General features: G+C 39.8%; 3 protein-coding genes across 4 annotated transcripts; 2 read left to right on the forward strand and 1 right to left on the reverse strand.

The window, feature by feature from the left end:
* Positions 1-3277: 3277 nt before the first annotated feature.
* On the forward strand, positions 3278-7024 carry LOC126585661 (glutamate receptor 3.2-like). Its single transcript, XM_050250123.1, is given in 8 exon segments — positions 3278-3527; positions 3676-4357; positions 4359-5013; positions 5208-5482; positions 5609-5640; positions 5721-6115; positions 6372-6626; positions 6628-7024. Coding segments are annotated over 8 exon segments (2817 nt in total). The 3' UTR covers positions 6901-7024.
* Positions 7025-8503: 1479 nt separating this feature from the next.
* Positions 8504-10002, forward strand: LOC126585667 (homoserine kinase-like). The gene has a single exon (XM_050250131.1). The coding sequence runs from the start codon at positions 8611-8613 to the stop codon at positions 9718-9720; it is 1110 nt and encodes a 369-aa protein (XP_050106088.1). The 5' UTR covers positions 8504-8610; the 3' UTR covers positions 9721-10002.
* Positions 10003-10395: 393 nt separating this feature from the next.
* On the reverse strand, positions 10396-14534 carry LOC126585662 (monosaccharide-sensing protein 2-like). 2 transcript variants are annotated; one of them, XM_050250125.1, is made up of 6 exons: positions 14097-14534; positions 13772-13988; positions 12926-13492; positions 11570-12501; positions 11291-11478; positions 10396-11080 (listed from the first exon to the last, which is right to left on the reverse strand). In XM_050250125.1, the coding sequence occupies exons 2-6, from the start codon at positions 13848-13850 to the stop codon at positions 10636-10638; spliced, it is 2211 nt and encodes a 736-aa protein (XP_050106082.1). In that variant the 5' UTR covers positions 13851-13988; positions 14097-14534; the 3' UTR covers positions 10396-10635. The 2 variants fall into 2 exon arrangements, with proteins under 2 accessions (XP_050106082.1, XP_050106081.1); XM_050250124.1 differs by lacking the exon at positions 14097-14534 and having other exon boundaries at positions 13772-14076.
* Between the last annotated feature and the right edge of the window lie 3639 nt (positions 14535-18173).

The following is an 18173-nucleotide window of genomic DNA, read 5'->3' on the forward strand; positions in this document are numbered from 1 at the left end:
CTTCTTTTTAGTAAGTAAAACATGGGTTTTGATCAAGGTCTAAAATATCGATATTATCCCGATATTTTTATCGAAATTTCCGTGTTTTTGGACTACCGATATTTCCGATATCATCGATATTTTAGACCTTGATAGGAACTCTATGTGGTACTAAGTCATTCATGTATCTTACCATGCAATGCATAAAGTGTAAAATATTGTACTAATCCATTATATATAAATGATTATGGTGTGTTTAAACTTATTTCATTAATTACTACATATTTTCTACACTCACAATGTTTGCCAACTCGCTATATAATCAACTTAAATCAGTTAAATCCATCATGCAATTCATTTCCTTCTAATTTTTTGTGATAAACTAATAGATAATTGGCTAAATAAACATCATGCACAGTTTCAATAAAAATTTCCATGGTTTTTATTCAATTTTTATCGATATCGATAATATCCTGATATTTCCGTCGAAATTTCCGTATTTTTGGACTACCGATATTTCCGATATCATCGATATTTTAGACCTTAGTTTTGGTTCATATATAAAACCCTTTCCGGACGAAATAATTTTGTCAACCCAAATACATTTTCATCGCCTATAATTTTGCCCGATAACATTTCGTCGGACAAAATTCGTCACGTAAACCCCATCACTTAGATGTTTGGCCGACAAATAATAAAATTCGTCAGGCAAAGTGCAACAAGTTGGCTTTAGAGACTTGACAGCTCAGTAGAACGGCGCGGATTGCAGGTCGTGGCTCATTGACGACGCAGCTCAAATGGCAAGAAGTTGTGGCTCATGCAAGTTTAGGATAGAAAACCCCTAATTTTTCTTGCTTTTTCCTACTATTTTCCTTTCACAATCCTCAATTCACAAAATAGTATGTGTATAAAATAATGTGAACACAATTTAAGCAGAATTTATAGTTCGGAATGCGTAAAAGTTGAGTTCATGCATCATTGTTAATGTTTCATGCAATGAAGGAAAAAAAATAATGACAAATGAAACTTGCCCAATGCCATTTTGTCGAGATTTTGAAAATAAAAATATCTAAAGATATTTAGCCTGAAGAAATATTCATCAAGCAGTTAATTTAAAGAAAAAAAATCAAATAAGAAATACATGCTCGACGAATATATTCCTCGAGCAAAGGTAGAATGGAGAAAGTTGAATTTAGGAGGTGGTGGTTCACTTGTTGTATTATCCACGCCCCTCTCGCATGCCTTTTGTTACCGAAATTGACATATATCTGCAGTACTTAGTTGCATCTGCACGTTCATTTTCTCGACGGTTCCTTATGTTTGCTACATTCGGCATGTTGGAAATCCTGTAAAGCCAACCCTTTATTCTGGCATCATTATTATTTATCTGTATGCTTCAACTGCATATGAGAAGCGAAGAGAAATGAGAGTTGCACAGAACACAAGGATACAAAATATAGAAGAGCATCCGCGAGTAGATGCATAAACTCTGACTAGACACACAGCATTTACTCCGTTTGTATAAGAAAAACAGTAGTCCAATTTTATTTGCAGTATGTAAATGTGCTTAAAAATTAATGTTAAAGATTAATGAGTCGATGAGGTTTAACTTTTATATGTTCATTTCATTTACATATCATCACATGGAATGCGAATTCTTCCAAATCCAATTCTCCATCAGAAATCTTAAGCAAAAACTCATATCAATCTTCTCCCCAGTAGAGAGAAGACTAAAAACCCTAGTGAGCTGAAAATCATCGTGAACACTGCTCCAACTCTTTGGATTTGAAAGATCCGAATGTAAGCAGATTTAGCAGCTTCAAGAAGCTTACTTTTGAGATCAACCCCAATTATGCCGGCCTATGTGCCGGTGTGTTAGTCCCTCCTGTCACAACCCCCCGCATAACTTGGAGCAAGGGTAACAGTTAAAAGAACAAATCACTACCCCAATGTAGGTTCTACAAACTTAAGTTTGAGATGAAGAATATTGTTGCCGTGGACTGGGGAGAGTCCCTTTTATACAAACCCTAAAGCGCTTCCTGGTTGCAGTCGCAGCAAGAGCTTTCACTCCAAGTGAAAAGTTGAAAACCCACAGCACCTTTGGCAAAGTAACTCAGAGACGTCATATCTTCAAATGATCTCTTCACCATGTCATCGTATGATCAATGGGACAAGTACCGAGCTTAAACCTTGTTCTTCTCCAACTTCTTGCCTTTTCCCAACAAAATGAAAGAAAATCTCACCAGTACAAATTTTCCCCACAATCACAAAAGGAGAAGAAAATCTCCTTTGGTTATTTTCTTGACTCAAACTTGATATACGTTGTTAAGCCCTTCTTCGGTAACTTAAGCTTTTGAGGCTAGTGGTTGTCTAACATGGTATCAGAGTATTCCGAGAGTAGGCAGGTGCAGCGACAGCTATATGTTTGTCTGCATCCCCTATTGGTCTACCTCTCCACGCGATCTTAAGCTTTTAGGGCTAGTGATTGTCTTACACCTTCTGGCCTATAGACTAACGTTGTACCTCACTTACCACTCCCTCCCACTAGCTTTAAACTATTCAATCATGCCATTGTTTCAAAGTGTGACTGATACAAAAGAGAAGCAAACTCGTGCCAAGTTGCCCTCTTTCCTTTGATTGAAGTAATCTTATCATAAGAATTAATTAATTAATGGAACTCGCCTCGGCTCCATTCTCTCTTTCGAGTTTTGAAGTTCTAGCTAGCTTTACTTTACTGAGTGCTCATTTTTGTTTATTCCTTTTTTTTTTTTTATAAATATAATTATTATTCCTTTTTCTTATGGAACTGTTCTTTCAACTAATGTTTCTTCTAATTAATCCATCAGTAGTCATTATCATACTCTCGTTTTTTTTTTCATTGCTTCACCTTCAGCAATCCAAAAAAGCTAGAAGAAAGAGAGAAGTGCGGAAGGAGAAAACAGGAGTGTGAAACTTGGTGAGCATTACTCTGGCTCTGGTAATATTCCTCTCTGCCTGCCTCCCACCTGAACTTTTCACTTTTATTCATGCTTTGAGTTTGGTGGGCATTCCTTATATATCTAAAATATTGCTTTACGGAGACAGATTTCTGCTTTTGGTGGAAATTGTCTGTCTGTCTGAATTACCAATTGTTTTTTCTTCTTCATTATGCTTTCTGAATGAAAAGGCCCTTGAATGTCAAGCTTCTTGTAATTAACTCTTACTTTGAATGTGATTTCAAAGCTGAATTCGATTGTTTCATTTGTCCACCTTGTTTCGATATACAAAACTTTGTGAGGTTCTCAGTTCTAGTATCGCGATGAATTTAGTTTGGCTTGTGTTGATACTCATTGTCTGCATACAAGGCTCCACAGAAGCAGCCTCAAGACCTGCTGTCGTGAATGTTGGCGCAATGTTCGCAGCTGGCAGCATCAACGGAAAAGTCTTAAAGATTGCCATTGAGGCTGCCGGGAATGATGTGAATGCTGATCCAAGCATTCTTGGCAAAACTAAACTGTCCATATCTTTTCATGATTCCAACTACAGCGGATTTCTTGGACTCATTGGAGGTAATATTCTTTTTCGCTTTGTGTAAGCCTGTTTTTACAACAGAAATTCTCTGCGCAGGAGGTGCATCGATATTTATACTAATATTGTCGAAAATGCATCAATAACATGTACTTGAATTTGTAGTTCTTGTTTCTTTGTTGATCACAGCACTAAGGTACATGGAGTCTGATACATTCGCTATACTTGGTCCACAAAATTCTGTGATGGCTCACATACTTGCACATCTTGCCAATGACCTACGTGTCCCTTTACTGTCAGTCACGGCGCTGGACCCCACCCTAGCAAGTCTGCAGTACCCTTACTTTGTTCAAACCGCACCCAATGATCAATTCCAGATGGCTGCTATTGCAGATATTGTTAGTTATTTCGGTTGGTCAGAGGTGATTGCGATTTTCACCGATGATGATAACAGCCGAAATGGTGTTGCTGCACTCGGTGACAAACTCGCCGAAAAACGCCACAAGATTTCATACAAGGCAGTGCTTCCACCTGACCCGACACCAACTCGAGAGGATGTAAAAAAATTGTTGATAAAGGTTCGAATGATGGAGTCTCGAGTGATTATTCTACACACATTCTCCAAATCTGGTCTCCTAGTTTTCGATGTGGCTAAAGAACTTGGGATGATGGAGAGTGGATATGTCTGGATAGCCACAACTTGGCTGTCCACTGTTTTGGATTCCACTTCCCCTCTTTCTTCAAAAACCGCTAGCTCCATCCAAGGCGCTCTGACTCTTCGTCCACACACGCCGGATTCTAAGAGAAAAAGAGATTTCATATCGAGGTGGAACGAGTTAAGTAATGGCACTATCGGGTTGAATCCTTATGGTCTATGCCTATGACACAGTTTGGATGCTTGCTCATGCTATAGATTTGCTTTTGGAACGAGGGGGCAGCATTGCCTTTTCCAACATTACTAGTACAGGACCTATTGGTGGTCTTAAAGGAGGGACTTTGAATCTGGGTGCATTGAGCATTTTTCAAGGTGGGAAGCAGTTGCTGGACAATATTTTGCGCACAAATACCACCGGTCTGACCGGTCCGGTGGCATTTCATCCAGATAGGTCGCTGTTCAATCCTTCTTATGAAATCATTAACACAAACCAAAATGGATATCAAAGAACTGGATACTGGTCTAACTACTCTGGTATATCTCTTGTGCCCCCTGAGAAATTATTCAACCGGTCTAAGGTGAACCACAGTTTGGACACTGTTGTATGGCCCGGAGGGACAACAGTTAAGCCTCGGGGGTGGGTTTTTCCAAACAATGGAGAGAAATTGAGAATTGGAGTACCAAATCGAGTCAGCTTTCAAGACTTTGTGTCACGAACAAGTGGTACTGATGTAGTTGAAGGATACTGCATTGAGATATTCGTTGCGGCCATAAAGTTGCTTCCTTATGCAGTTCCATATAGGTTTATTCTGTTTGGTGATGGCCTCAAGAACCCTAGTTACAATGAGCTTGTAAACATGGTTGCTTCAGGCGTAAGTAAAAATTCAACAATTTTTTCACACTATTTTTATCTTCCTGCACACCCCTGTTTGTTCCTGACCTTTGTTTGAATAAATCAAGAGAGAATAAAAACAAACAGGGGTATCCGGAACTTATTTTGTCACAATAAAATTGGGAAGCACAAAGTTTCCAAATTTTCATCTAATTTAGACCTTTGTTTTTGCAGAAGTTTGATGCTGCTGTGGGTGACATTGCGATCGTCACAAACCGAACAAGGACTGTGGATTTCACTCAGCCGTATATAGAGTCAGGGCTAGTTGTGGTGGCTCCAGTTAGGGGTTCAAATTCCGCTTGGACATTCTTAAAGCCATTTTCTTCATTTATGTGGGGTGTCACAGCATTTTTCTTCCTAGTCATTGGATTGGTGATATGGATTCTTGAACATAGAAAAAACGATGAGTTCCGAGGCCCTCCTAGGAAACAGGTTGTCACAATTTTATGGTAAGTACTTTGTACATTTAACATTCCGACACGGATTTTGCATATAGATACTAATTTACAGAGACTGGGATTCGTGGTGGCACGAAAATTTGTTGACTCATCTGCCTTCATTCTCTTGTTTTTCAGGTTTAGCTTCTCTACCATGTTTTTTGCTCATAGTAAGTTCAATTTTGCCCCAAATGTTGTGTCCTTACCAAGAACTTGATGCGAGTTTAAAAGATCTATTTCGAACTTTCAGGAGAAAACATCGGGAGCACACTAGGCCGCACGGTGCTTATCATCTGGCTTTTCGTAGTTCTAGTGATCAACTCAAGCTACACAGCTAGCCTGACATCAATGCTCACAGTACAACAATTATCATCCCCCATCACCGGCATCGATACCTTGATAACTAGCACAGCACCTATAGGATTCCAAATCGGATCTTTTGCTCAGAGCTATTTGGTTGAACAGCTCAACATCCCAAAGTCTAGACTAGTTCCTCTCGGCTCACCAGAAGCTTATGCAACCGCGCTTAAGGACAAAACTGTTGCTGCTGTGGTTGATGAAAGAGCATACATAGAACTCTTCCTCTCAGTAAATTGCGAGTTCTCAATTAGGGGGTCGGAGTTCACCAAAAGTGGGTGGGGATTTGTGAGTACCTCAACTTAACTACTTTTGGTCTTAAATTGCTTAATCCGCCCGGAGACTAATACTTTCCGTTTCAAAATTTTCTCTTGCCGAGCAGTCTGACATGCTTTACGTTATCAAACTTCATTCTAGACCACTCAACGAAGTGAAATCTTGTTTGCATGTTGAGTTCGTATTTACAGTTTGACAACATAACATGTCAGATATCAGAGAACGATCATTTAACTGTTTCGACTACATCATACATGTTTTTTTGTAGGCATTTCCAAGAGACTCTCCTTTGGCAATTGACATGTCAACTGCCATACTCACTCTCTCTGAGAATGGTGATCTCCAGAGAATTTATAACAAATGGCTCTCCAGAAAGATTTGTGCTTCAGAGACCTCCGACATCGTATCCGACCAGGTTCAACTACAAAGCTTTTGGGGGCTATTCCTTATCGCCGGCGCTGTATGTTTTATTGCTCTACTCATTCACTTGTTCTCCGTGTTACGCCAGTTCAAACGCCATACCGCCCGAAGCTGAAGATCATTCTGAGCCTTCGAGCCACGGAAACATCAGCTCTCGTTCTACCTTAACACATCTCCTCACGTTCTTGTCCTTCGTCGACGAAAAGAGAGACGAATCGAAGAGAAATAAGTCGAAAAGGAAACGCAACGAAAGCGTGGTACCAAATGTGAATGAAAAGGAAGATGATCAATCGGTAAGGAGTGCTTCCAAGAGAATACAAATCAACAACTCTCAAGAGATGCGTAGGGCTGACAGTGACACTTGGCCAACTCGTTAATTAAACATGATTAAGAAGTGAATCATTTCATATTTTTCTGACCAAAAACGATTCATATCATACTTTATCTTTTACTCCTTTGTATTAATATTCGGAAAAAATGGATCATCAAATTTGTTTTCTATATCATTTGGTCACTACACACAGAATCATGTGATTTGGATAAATAAAGTGGTGTCATCTCATTTTGTTTGGTAATGAATTGTCATTTCATTTTTCGAGTAATATATTGCTGTCATTTAGTTGGTGTATCTGGTTATGAAATGGACCATCGATTTGTTATTGTTAATTTACATAGCAATGTATTTTTTTAATTTCTTATTATCGGGGGAGGGGCAAGGATTCGAAATTATTACAATAGTTTATAGGAAGGAGAACCTAGGACGCATGGATAGTTATATATTGTAAACCAAGCACTCTATCCACTAAGATATTAGATCACATGCAATATACATATCGATGTTCATTATCGAAAAAATGTATATATCGATAGGCTTATTAATTTATTTACCCCCAACTGTCACTTTCATCCCATGAAAGTGTCATTGTCGTCTCATTTAGTCTCAGTTCACCTTATTTTTGTCCATTCTGTCAAATAAACGTTAAATTAAAAGGTAGTATAGACATTTTAGTTTTAATACAACTCTTTGCCTCCAACTTGGCTGCTAAAACAATCTCAATTCCATTTTCGATCTCTAATTCAAAGCCTTGTCTGTCTCTTTTGTGGATTGGTGTGGAACTATAGCTACAGTCGTTGCAAAAAGAAATAATGGGTTGTGTTTCAAAAGCAGATAATGAGTTGTGTTTCAAAATTTAATTCAAGCCACTCATTGATTCCAATGATTGCAACAGCTCTACATCAATCTGCAAGAGAGACAGACGGAGGTTGAATTAGAGTTATCGATGACGGAATTGGGACTGTTTTAGCCGGTAAGTTTGAGGCAAAGAGTTGTGTCAAAAATAAAATTCCATACTACCCTTTAATTCAACATTTATTTAACAAAATGAATAAAAGTGGGGTAAACTAAGACCAAATAAAACGAGAATAACAGTTTTATAAAGCAAAGTGAGACAAAACAGCTTTAAAAGGTAAAGTCAGACTAAATGACCATTTTAAGAGGCAAATCAATTGATTAGCTATATCGATATTATATTGTCACCAATAATGTACATGATATTAATGCATTTACGATAATATTTGTATGGTTTTTCTTTCCTAGACACCCCATCACGTCATCGATTAAAATAAAAGTGAACAGTCATACTACGTGACAGATTATTACGTGTATGTTGAACATGCACCTAATCTTCTACCACGTGTTTTTTCACTAAATTTTGGTTAATTTTTTTTCAAAATTAAAAGAATAACATTTATGAAAAAGTTAACTAGAGTTAAATAAAAAGAACACATTACAAATGATTAGATATATAATGAATATACACCTGAATTATGGCAGTGAACAAAACTGCTCTCGAAGATAAAAGTGGTAAGATGATTCATGCGGTTTAAGATGAAAGTCATAGGAAAAAAAAAAAAAAAAAGTATCTTTTCAATTTCTCTTAGTAGCGGCTATGCCACTACATAAAACCCCCGGCCCAGCCCATAACATTTCTTCAAAAATCTCAAAAATCCTTACCATTTCCCAACAAGCATCTTCTCCTCCATCCTAAAACCCCTCAAGCTCCCTCAGCTGCTCAGTCCGTACACCAATGGCGATCTGCCACCAATCTCCGTTCAAGCTCTTCGCCGCAATCCCATCACCATCATCGAAGCCCAAACCCCTCCACCTCCGCTGCAACCTCTCCCTCCCCTCCAGACCTCCCCTCACCTCCACCGAGCCCGAACCCGTCTTCACCTCCGTCAAGGCCTTCGCCCCCGCCACCGTCGCCAATCTCGGCCCCGGCTTCGACTTCTTGGGCTGCGCCGTCGACGGCCTCGGCGACTTCGTCTCTCTCACCCTCGACCCCCAGGTATCGCCGGGCGAGATCTCCATTTCCGAGATCTCCGGTGACCACAACTCCAAGAAGCTCAGCAAGAACCCTCTCTGGAACTGCGCCGGAATCGCTGCCATCGAAGTCATGAAGATGCTCGGAGTCCGATCGGTGGGCCTTTCCCTCACTCTGGAAAAGGGCTTGCCTTTGGGCTCCGGGCTCGGATCCAGTGCGGCGAGCGCGGCCGCCGCGGCTGTTGCGGTCAACGAAATTTTTGGCGGGAAATTGGGTATAGAGGAATTGGTGATCGCGGGGTTGAAATCGGAGGAGAAGGTTTCAGGTTACCACGCTGATAACATAGCTCCGGCTATTATGGGCGGGTTCGTATTGATTCGGAGCTATGAACCGTTGGATTTGATTCCGCTGATCTTTCCAGATGGTAAAGAATTGTTTTTTGTGTTGGCTACGCCGGAGTTTGAAGCTCCGACGAAGAAGATGAGAGCGGCGCTGCCTGCGGAGGTGGGGATGGCCCATCATGTCTGGAATTCAAGCCAGGCCGGGGCCCTTGTTGCGGCAGTGTTGCAGGGGGACTTGCCCGGGCTCGGCAGGGCTTTGTCGAGCGATAAGATCGTGGAGCCGCGGCGAGCTCCGCTGATTCCCGGTATGGACGCTGTAAAAAAGGCAGCAATCGAGGCCGGGGCATTCGGGTGCACCATTAGCGGGGCAGGTCCCACTGCCGTGGCGGTCACGGATGATCCCGAGAAAGGAAAGATGATCGGAGAAAAAATGGTGGCGGCCTTTCTAAAGGAGGGAAAGTTGAAGGCCGCGGCGAGTGTTAGTAGACTCGACCGGGTTGGCGCCAGACTTGTCAGCACCATTCCGAGATAAGAAATATCACTAGACTAAGAGCGGCTCGGTATCAAAATGATTAGGTCGTTTTGTATACAAATGTAGTACGAGGAAGGAGGTGTTTTTTGTGTCTCTGTTGCATTTTGTATTCACATAAAAATTGAGAACCGCGTAACGAAGTGTTTCGAGCACAAGTGTTGGCTGCCCCACATATATCAATGTAGTTAGCTCTCTTGTGACATCTTTAATGCATGGCTTTAGAAGCGAAGTGATTTCCGCACTTTTCTTTTTCTGCTCTAAAATAAACGAGTTTGGAAATCACCTTTTATTGAGTAACGCTCTAAAGTTGGATACTACAGAGTTGGATTTGGATGTTTGAACTCACAGTTTGTGGTTAAAGGTTCTAGCTGGTTTTTAAATGTTTTTCACCGGAAAACCTCCGATCGTCGCCACTCGAAGCAGCAGTTGATGCAAGACTCGCAGAATGTGCAATCTGCTTGATGGAGTTTGTGGATGGAGATGTCATAGGGTTGTAGCCATATTGTTGTCACGGATTCCATGTGAGTTGTGTTGATAGGTGGCTGCAGTGCAACTCTTCGTGCCCGTCTAGTCGCGCAATGTGTTGTGGAAGAGAGATGAAGTTGGTTACGAACTCATGGATTCCAGATTTTGGAGCTCCAATAGGGAGAGGAAGATAAATTTCGAGAAGTAAAATAGTGAAGCAATCACCTTTCATATGAAGGTTGGTTAACCCACAATTTTCGTTCGGAACAAATTGTACACACAACTCTTTATCATTTTTATCTGGTATAACAAATGAGGGATAATTATACAATGATCCTTTCTACAAGGATCAACCGTACCAATTCCGAAACAAGTAAAGAAAATGTAGATTCGAAGCGAAAGTAGGAAGATAAAACAGCCGTCAAAACTTTTAACCCAACATGGATCAAGTTAATTGTTCTTGGCAGCTGAAGCCTGCTTCGCACCAACAGAGAAAAACTCGGTAATCACTTCAAGGGGCATACCTTTGGTCTCCGGAACTTTCAAGAAAATGAAGATAAACGCTATGACGGACACAACTGCATACATGCCAAAGACACCAGCAAGGCCAACAGATTTGAGCATCACTGGAAGTGAGTAGGTGACAATGATGTCGCCAATCCAAAAAGTGAGGGCGCAGATGGCAATGCAGAGGCCTCGAACTCTGGTGGGGAAGATTTCTGCACAGAGTATGTTGGGGATCGGACCAAACCCCATAACAAAGAAACAGAAGTAGAGCACAACGCTGACAGTCGAAACTGATGCGTTTACAACACTGCCCATATTCACAAGACTTCCGAGGACTAGGATGACGAGAGACACTACCAAGACAGGGATTGTGCCGAGCAGCAAGCTCCTGAATTAAGAATGGTTCCAAATTGTTACATGAGAAAACGTGATGCATAAATTTAACATTGACATAACAAAACTGAAACATAACTGATGTTCAACATCTTATTTTGAGGATCACGAAATCGTATGCTTCAAACAACAAATATAAACCAGTACGCGTTCAGTTAGCCATTCAAGCAAGATGTCAAGATATAACCAAAAAATATATATTTACCTTCTGCCGGCTATATCCATGAGCCTCATGGCAATGGCTATACTAGGAAGCATCAGCAAGGTTGTCACTGCACTGATAAGCAGAGACGAAGAAGCTGAACTAATGCCCAAGTTCGAAAGAAGGATGCCAACGCCCGCCTGCTCAAGAATTTGAGGCGTGTAGTAGAGAACCCCACTTATACCGGAAAACTGCATGGAAAAGAAAAAAACAAACATGACTGGTCCAGTCGAGGTTACACGAGCAAATTATTAGACTTCTCAGTAAACGAATTTTCAATACCTGCTGAAGTATCTGCATTCCCACCCCAACAGCCAAGGCATGCTTCACTCCAGGTTCAAAAAGATCACTCCAACTTGGCCCTTTTGCAGAAGTTGCAGCTGGGTTAACCATTGCCGGTCCAACTGGATGCTGATTCATAAGTTCACGTGAGTACAGAGCCGATTCACTCACCAAAGCAGAAGCCTGAATGAACTCACTGTCGTTCGGTGCATCACCACCAGGTATCGAAACAATAGATCCATGGCGAGATGCAGGGACACCCTCCTGGCGCAAATACATTCTTTTAAACCCTCCTTCCTTGTGTCCATCTTGGCCTTCTCTCTCAGACCATTTCCACGCCAGTTGCCAACCGCCACCAATATCGGTGCTACTAGCTCCCTCTCCACCAATGAGACTGCCGTTTCTCATGCCAGCAAGGCTTCCATGGGGAGGTGGGCCCACGTTCTTTTCAATGCTTGTTGTCTGACGCGAGATCAATGGACTGTGCAAATTGTCATCGGAATCACCACCGGCTGCATCAGATGTGTAACCCTCTCCTTCTCTGTCAACGCTCTCCTCGTCCCACTCTTCATGTCTAGGCTGATTCCCTCCCACGCTGAACATGCTGCCAAAGTGCGGAAAAAGCATACTTCCCTTGCTTCCTGTGTCGGGGAGCTTCTCATGTACACTGCCAAAGAGCGAGACCAGAGGATCCACAAGCCCACTTTGATTTACCATGCTTGCATGTCGAGACACAAGTCCAAGAGTGCTTTGCCCGGTGACAGGTTTGGCGACCCAGGATTGTCCTTGTTCAGGCCCATATAATCTGATTTCATCCTTTTCAGCAGATAAATTGTGGTCATCAGCAGAGTCGTCTGCTGGGCCAATTATGTACTCCTCAAAAGACGTTTCACCCCCAACTCCAAGACCCTCAACAAGTAAAGCCATCTCACCTGTTGGCCAAAGAAGGATCAAATACCATTCAAACAATGCAGCATTGCATGTGGAATAGTTATATAGCAGAAGCAAATAGCACATACTTTCCTACTATAATGGCTACCACAGCAGATTGTGCAATCTGAAGTAAGAAAGAAAAAGTACCACCTTTATGCTAACTCGAAAAAGGTTTCGTAAAAGAAAGCAGAAAGGACTTCTGCTTCACAAAAATAGACAAAGTGAGAAGGCAGGGTTTTAAGTATGACGGCTCCAATTACCCAAAACTTGCCTTTGAAACCGGTTCTCCAATTTAGTTTCAGAAAGCTATCTGTCAATGTTGATCTAGAAATGAATTGCTGAAAACTTTACTATCAATGCAAATTAATTAGAAACTAAGTATCACAATAAATAATCGAAGATAATCAGAACAAAATGACTAACCAGCGACATCTTCTCTGCCACGTAGCCTCTGCAAAACTTGCTTAGCCTCAAGCATCCGTCCCCTACTCACAAGCCATCGTGGAGACTCGGGCAAGAAGAACACAGTCAATACAAAATAAACAAGAGAAGGAATAGAGAGAATCCCAAGCATCAACCTCCAACTGGCTGAATCTGTCAACGACATCCCAAAAACCATGCAATACGACAAGAACATCCCACCAGAGCCAAGAAACTGTGGAAGGGTATTCAACGATCCCCTTATCTCAGGTGGGGCTGTCTCAGATATATAAAGTGGAACCACGGTAACCACCAAACCGATTCCAAATCCATCTAAAAGCCGTGCCAAGAGAAGGATATAAACATTGGGAGACCACAGCATTACAAGACCACTAAGAAAGTAAAGGACAGAAGAGACTATCAGCGTAGGACGGCGGCCTAGCCAGTCTGCTACAGCCCCAGAACAAAATGTTACCACAGTTGCCCCTATAAGCGACATGGCCACGATCAGCCCTTCCACAGCTGGTTCGCTTTCCAAGTTGAATTCCCTCTTTATGTACAAAACAGAAGCTGCAAGGAAAACCAAAAAGTTAACTCAACCAAGCTCCATAATCGCATAAGCTTAACCTAAAACCAATACTACTGGAAGAAAAAACGAATCAAGGACTGCCAATGAAGTAAATTTCGGGGATAGACCCATGAACTGAACTCGATTAGCAATCAAAGCAAAGCTAAAAAGGCCAATCTTTGAAGCATCTAAGTGACTATTTCTCTCAATCTTAGAAGCATCAACTTTCAAATGTTGAAAAAAGACAGGCATAAGTTGTAGATACTAAAAGAGAGATTTACCTGCGATAGTAGCGTTGTCCCATCCTTGCAACAGGTTACCGATTGCAGCAGCAACAGCAACAAGAACGGCTCCACTCATCTTTCCACTCAAAAATCAAAACCAATTGCAACCCTTTCACAAAATCTCAGGAAAAACCAACCAATCCAATCAAAAAACAAAAAACCAGATCAAATATCAACGAATCGAACCAGTTCTTGATCACCCAGGTCAGCAATCCTAGCAACAAAGTGATCCCATTGCATAAAACAAGACAAAAATCAGACACAAAGGAAGAACATTAGCAAAAACCAAAAGACGACAACAAAAGGTGATTAAGGTTTTTACCTGAAATATAGGCGTTTGATTGATGGTGGGTCTGTTCCGTTGTGTTCGAGACTTTGACTCTTTGCGGATGATATTCCCACTCCTTTTTTTATAATTTCCACGGAAAACGAAACGGAGGGTTATTGCAAAAATAAAAAATAAAGCAATTCTCATTCGTTAAGCAGCTTTCGGAACAGAGCTGTGGCTGTTGGACACCTGCCCCTTTCCCTCTGTCCTCGCCCTGCACGTCACCCCCTCCCTGCTGAGCTCTCTGCTACATGTTCCATCACCCTCTAAACGCGTGTTTTACGTAATTAAGTTGGCTACAACAATATTCCTCAAGTACGAATTATCAACTTTTAATACTGATTAGATTGGAATATTGCTCGAACGAAAACGAAAGAAGGCCAATGAACACGATGCTCTGTTTCTTAGAGAAGAGCATGTGAGAAGAACTAATGGGGTTTTGAGAGGAGAGAACCAGTTGAACCAAGGCCGTGTAGGTTTAACTTTAACAAACCAAAAGAAATATAAAGAAAACAAGTTAAAGAATTTGCTAAAAATAAAGATTTGGTAAAAAATTAAAAGAAATTCGTAACGATTGGCCTGCAGTCTCAGCAGAGGACAGCACCAACACAGCTCAGCTCTTGAATATTTCCCACCTTCAAATCTTCAATTAATGCCATTATTACGTAATGGACAAGACCAATAAAAAAGTAAATCAAATCAAAAGCATGTTTAGAAGAATTTTTTAATAATTTAACTGGGATTTGTTTGTGTAAATATCAGAGTCCCTGTCTGTGTAACTGTGTAAGACATGTATTAAAGCTGAAATCAATCTTGTATTAAGAAAAGAAGAAGTCTTTTATTATTACGATTTTGTGATATTTATTTTCATTTTTAAGCGAAAAATTTTAAATTCAATTCTCGCTAAAACGAATTTGAATCACATTATTGTTGAGACTTAGTCTACTTTTTTATTTTTAATGTAAATAATATTATTTATTAAATAATAATAAAATAACACTAAGGCAATGATTGATTTGAGAGATTGATGTGAATCGAATCGTATGGTAACGGAACACAAGTAGAGGACAAGGAATCCACAAGTGGGAAAATGATCATCGCCAGATTATTTTTCTAGAGATCTTAGGGATTTCGTGATCATGACCGTTTATTGTATATTATGTAGTCAGAAATTATTTTAAAATTTAAAATTTAAAATTTAAAATTTAAAATTAAATATAAATAGTACTTAACGAAAATTGATAGTACGATAAACGATCACATTCATGAAATCTATAGAATCCCTAAAAAAAAATCCGGTTAGGATCCTTTTCCCACAAGCGTAAGTGTAGTTCCAGTATGCAGGGCTTTCGGCTTGCCTTTTTTCTTCCCTTTCTTTGAGTTCCTTTATTTTAATTTTGTTTTATTTTTTTGCTTTTCTAAACAGAAAATATTTTACTCTTACCTTCTACCTGTTATAAGTATCAAAATCAGGGCCCGCCCTCAGCAAAGTAGTCGTACAGGAAGGTGCGGCTGGATCACCTCTTTTTTAGGATAAGCTAATGTTTGTTAAGTATTTTGATTTGATAGTACTTCATATCTAAAAAGAAGCGAGTTACATCTAAGTTAAACTTGGAGATGAAAATCTTCATTTGTTCTCAACGGTGAAGTAAGACTAAGCTCATGAGCTTATTATTATACTAGGTCAGAACAAGTTGATAGGATCCATTTTTAGGGTAGTCGGAGTAGGCGGGCCACTTAGGGTCTTCACTTTCGAGGGGCTTCAATTTTTTTTATTATATAGGTGTTTATATAAAAATTAATATTACAAACTTTGTGTTCGTTCAAATAAGAAGTTTACAGACTTTTGAGTCATTGAGTCTTGTGCGTAGAATTTTGTTAGCCACACAAGTTACAGTTGCTTTTGCAAAAATAAGTTTTTCAAAAATTGAAGTTGATGAAATCTTAGCTTCAATCAACTATGTTACAAGAAAGATTGGATGGGTTAGTTATTTTATCAATTGAAAAGAATTGGTTGAAAACTTAGATTATGTACTCAAAATTAGCACATGCGTCTAAAAATGCAAGATGTATAAAATTTAAGTAATGTTTGTATATCTTTCTTCTTTTTTTTTATGTTAATTTATTTGATATTGATGTAGAAATAGACATTTCATGTATTTAGCGAGTTCGTTTTATAGATATCAATGTATAAAGGATAGGGGTCAAATAACTCTAAGGCCCCACTTCGAATGCTTGCCTAGGGCCCCAAATTCTCATAGACAGGCTTGACCAAAATTAGCATTGGTTACAAAACTGCAGTTTTTTTTTTTTTTAACAAACGATATTATCTACACTAAAAGGCTGAGGGAGTGGGCTAAGCCACACAATAGGCTAGCAATAATGAAGTTCAAATTCGTCTTTGGCAAGAATTAAACCTAAGACCTCTCATTTACAAGTGAAGAGGTATATCACTATACTGTAGTACTAAGTGGCTACAAATTGCAGTTTAACAAGTGCATATATTCTTTTCTTCTTTGTGTGTGTTTTTATAAGTGATTTGTGCACGAATGAGACTATAATTTGCGAGTCATTATAATGACTCGTAATTGGTAAGAAATGAGTATTTTTTTTTTAAATTGGGTTGATTTTTTTATTTGTATTTGGTTAGTATTATTTACAATTATATCAATGGTTGGGGCATCAAATTTAACAAGTTAGGGATTTGCATAATTAAAGCCAACAAGTATTGGGTCTATTCCATGGATGGCATGTCAAAGTTACCAACAATTTGAAAGCCAGCTATGTGTGGGTCATGTAATTCCATGTGGTAGGGTACTTGTGGGTTTCAATTATTTATTTTGAAAGGCAAATTTGAAAGAAGAATCTTAACTATATTATTACTAGCTTGTTGTGATACTAAGCTTAGTTCTCCACCCCTAAGTGTAGATATATCGTTTGTCGAAAAAAAGAAGAAGAAGAGAATTTTATAATGACACACTCCGACCGAGGTCAAGGCATGTTGGCTGTCACGTGAGAGTGACGTAGCCATGTGCACAGTGCGGAAGTGATAAAGATAGCAAATATACGAATAATTAAAAAACCAGATTATTTAAGTGCACTACTAGCAGGGAGTGATAGGAGTTAGTTACAACCGTAAACTCTCCTAATCAGAGCATAATAAGTCTAGGTGCAATCCAGTAGGACAAGTACTAGTTACACAGTACCAGGAATGTCCTACTATTATTCGAATAGGTCAGAATTGCCGAAGATCCCGAGCCACCCACAACAATCTTACCTAAAACCTGGAGGGGTGCAAAACAGAAAACGTGAGTGGGCAAAAACAAATGTTTTACAAAATCATTTCATTTATCAACATATCTACCCCTCGCTGTAAAACATGTATAATTTTCCCATAATCAAGATGTAAGCATATACATATATATATATATATATATATATATATATATCCGAAATCATAACCATTCAATTCATGCTTCACATAATCATTTTCATATGTATGTCATGCCAAAATATAATAAGTAACAATCCAGGTAATAATGATTTCATAGAAGTATGACATGTTAGCCGAAACTCCTAAGTAGTCTGTGCGGCTGAATTCATAACTCAAACTCAATCTAGCCGGAGTCATTACTATGACCTATACGGCAATATACTGCATATAAGTCGGAACCACTAAAAAGGGTCTGTACGACAAGGTTGGGTGAGATACAGTTATGCTCAATTATACTTTCTCAATACTAGCTGTGCGATAATACGTTAGTCACCTACGAGTCGGAACCACCTATAGTGGTCTGTACGACAAGATTGTGCATCTAATTGGATCCAAAGTGAGCGTATGGTGCGGGAGGTGACATAATTTACAGGCCTGTGCCAACTCTCTCTGGCTAAATCGCAATCACCCGAGGTGCAGGTTTATGAGCTCATCGTTTCTCAGTCACATCTCATATATCCAACCAAACATGTTCATCACACTACTCAATTCTTCAAATAAACTTATATCTCATTTATTTCATGTCATATATTGTATGGCTGCACCTAACATTTCGTTAGGCTGCCTACGTACCCTAA

This window comes from Malus sylvestris, chromosome 10 (genome assembly GCF_916048215.2).
Source record: "Malus sylvestris chromosome 10, drMalSylv7.2, whole genome shotgun sequence".
Lineage (NCBI taxonomy): Eukaryota > Viridiplantae > Streptophyta > Magnoliopsida > Rosales > Rosaceae > Malus > Malus sylvestris.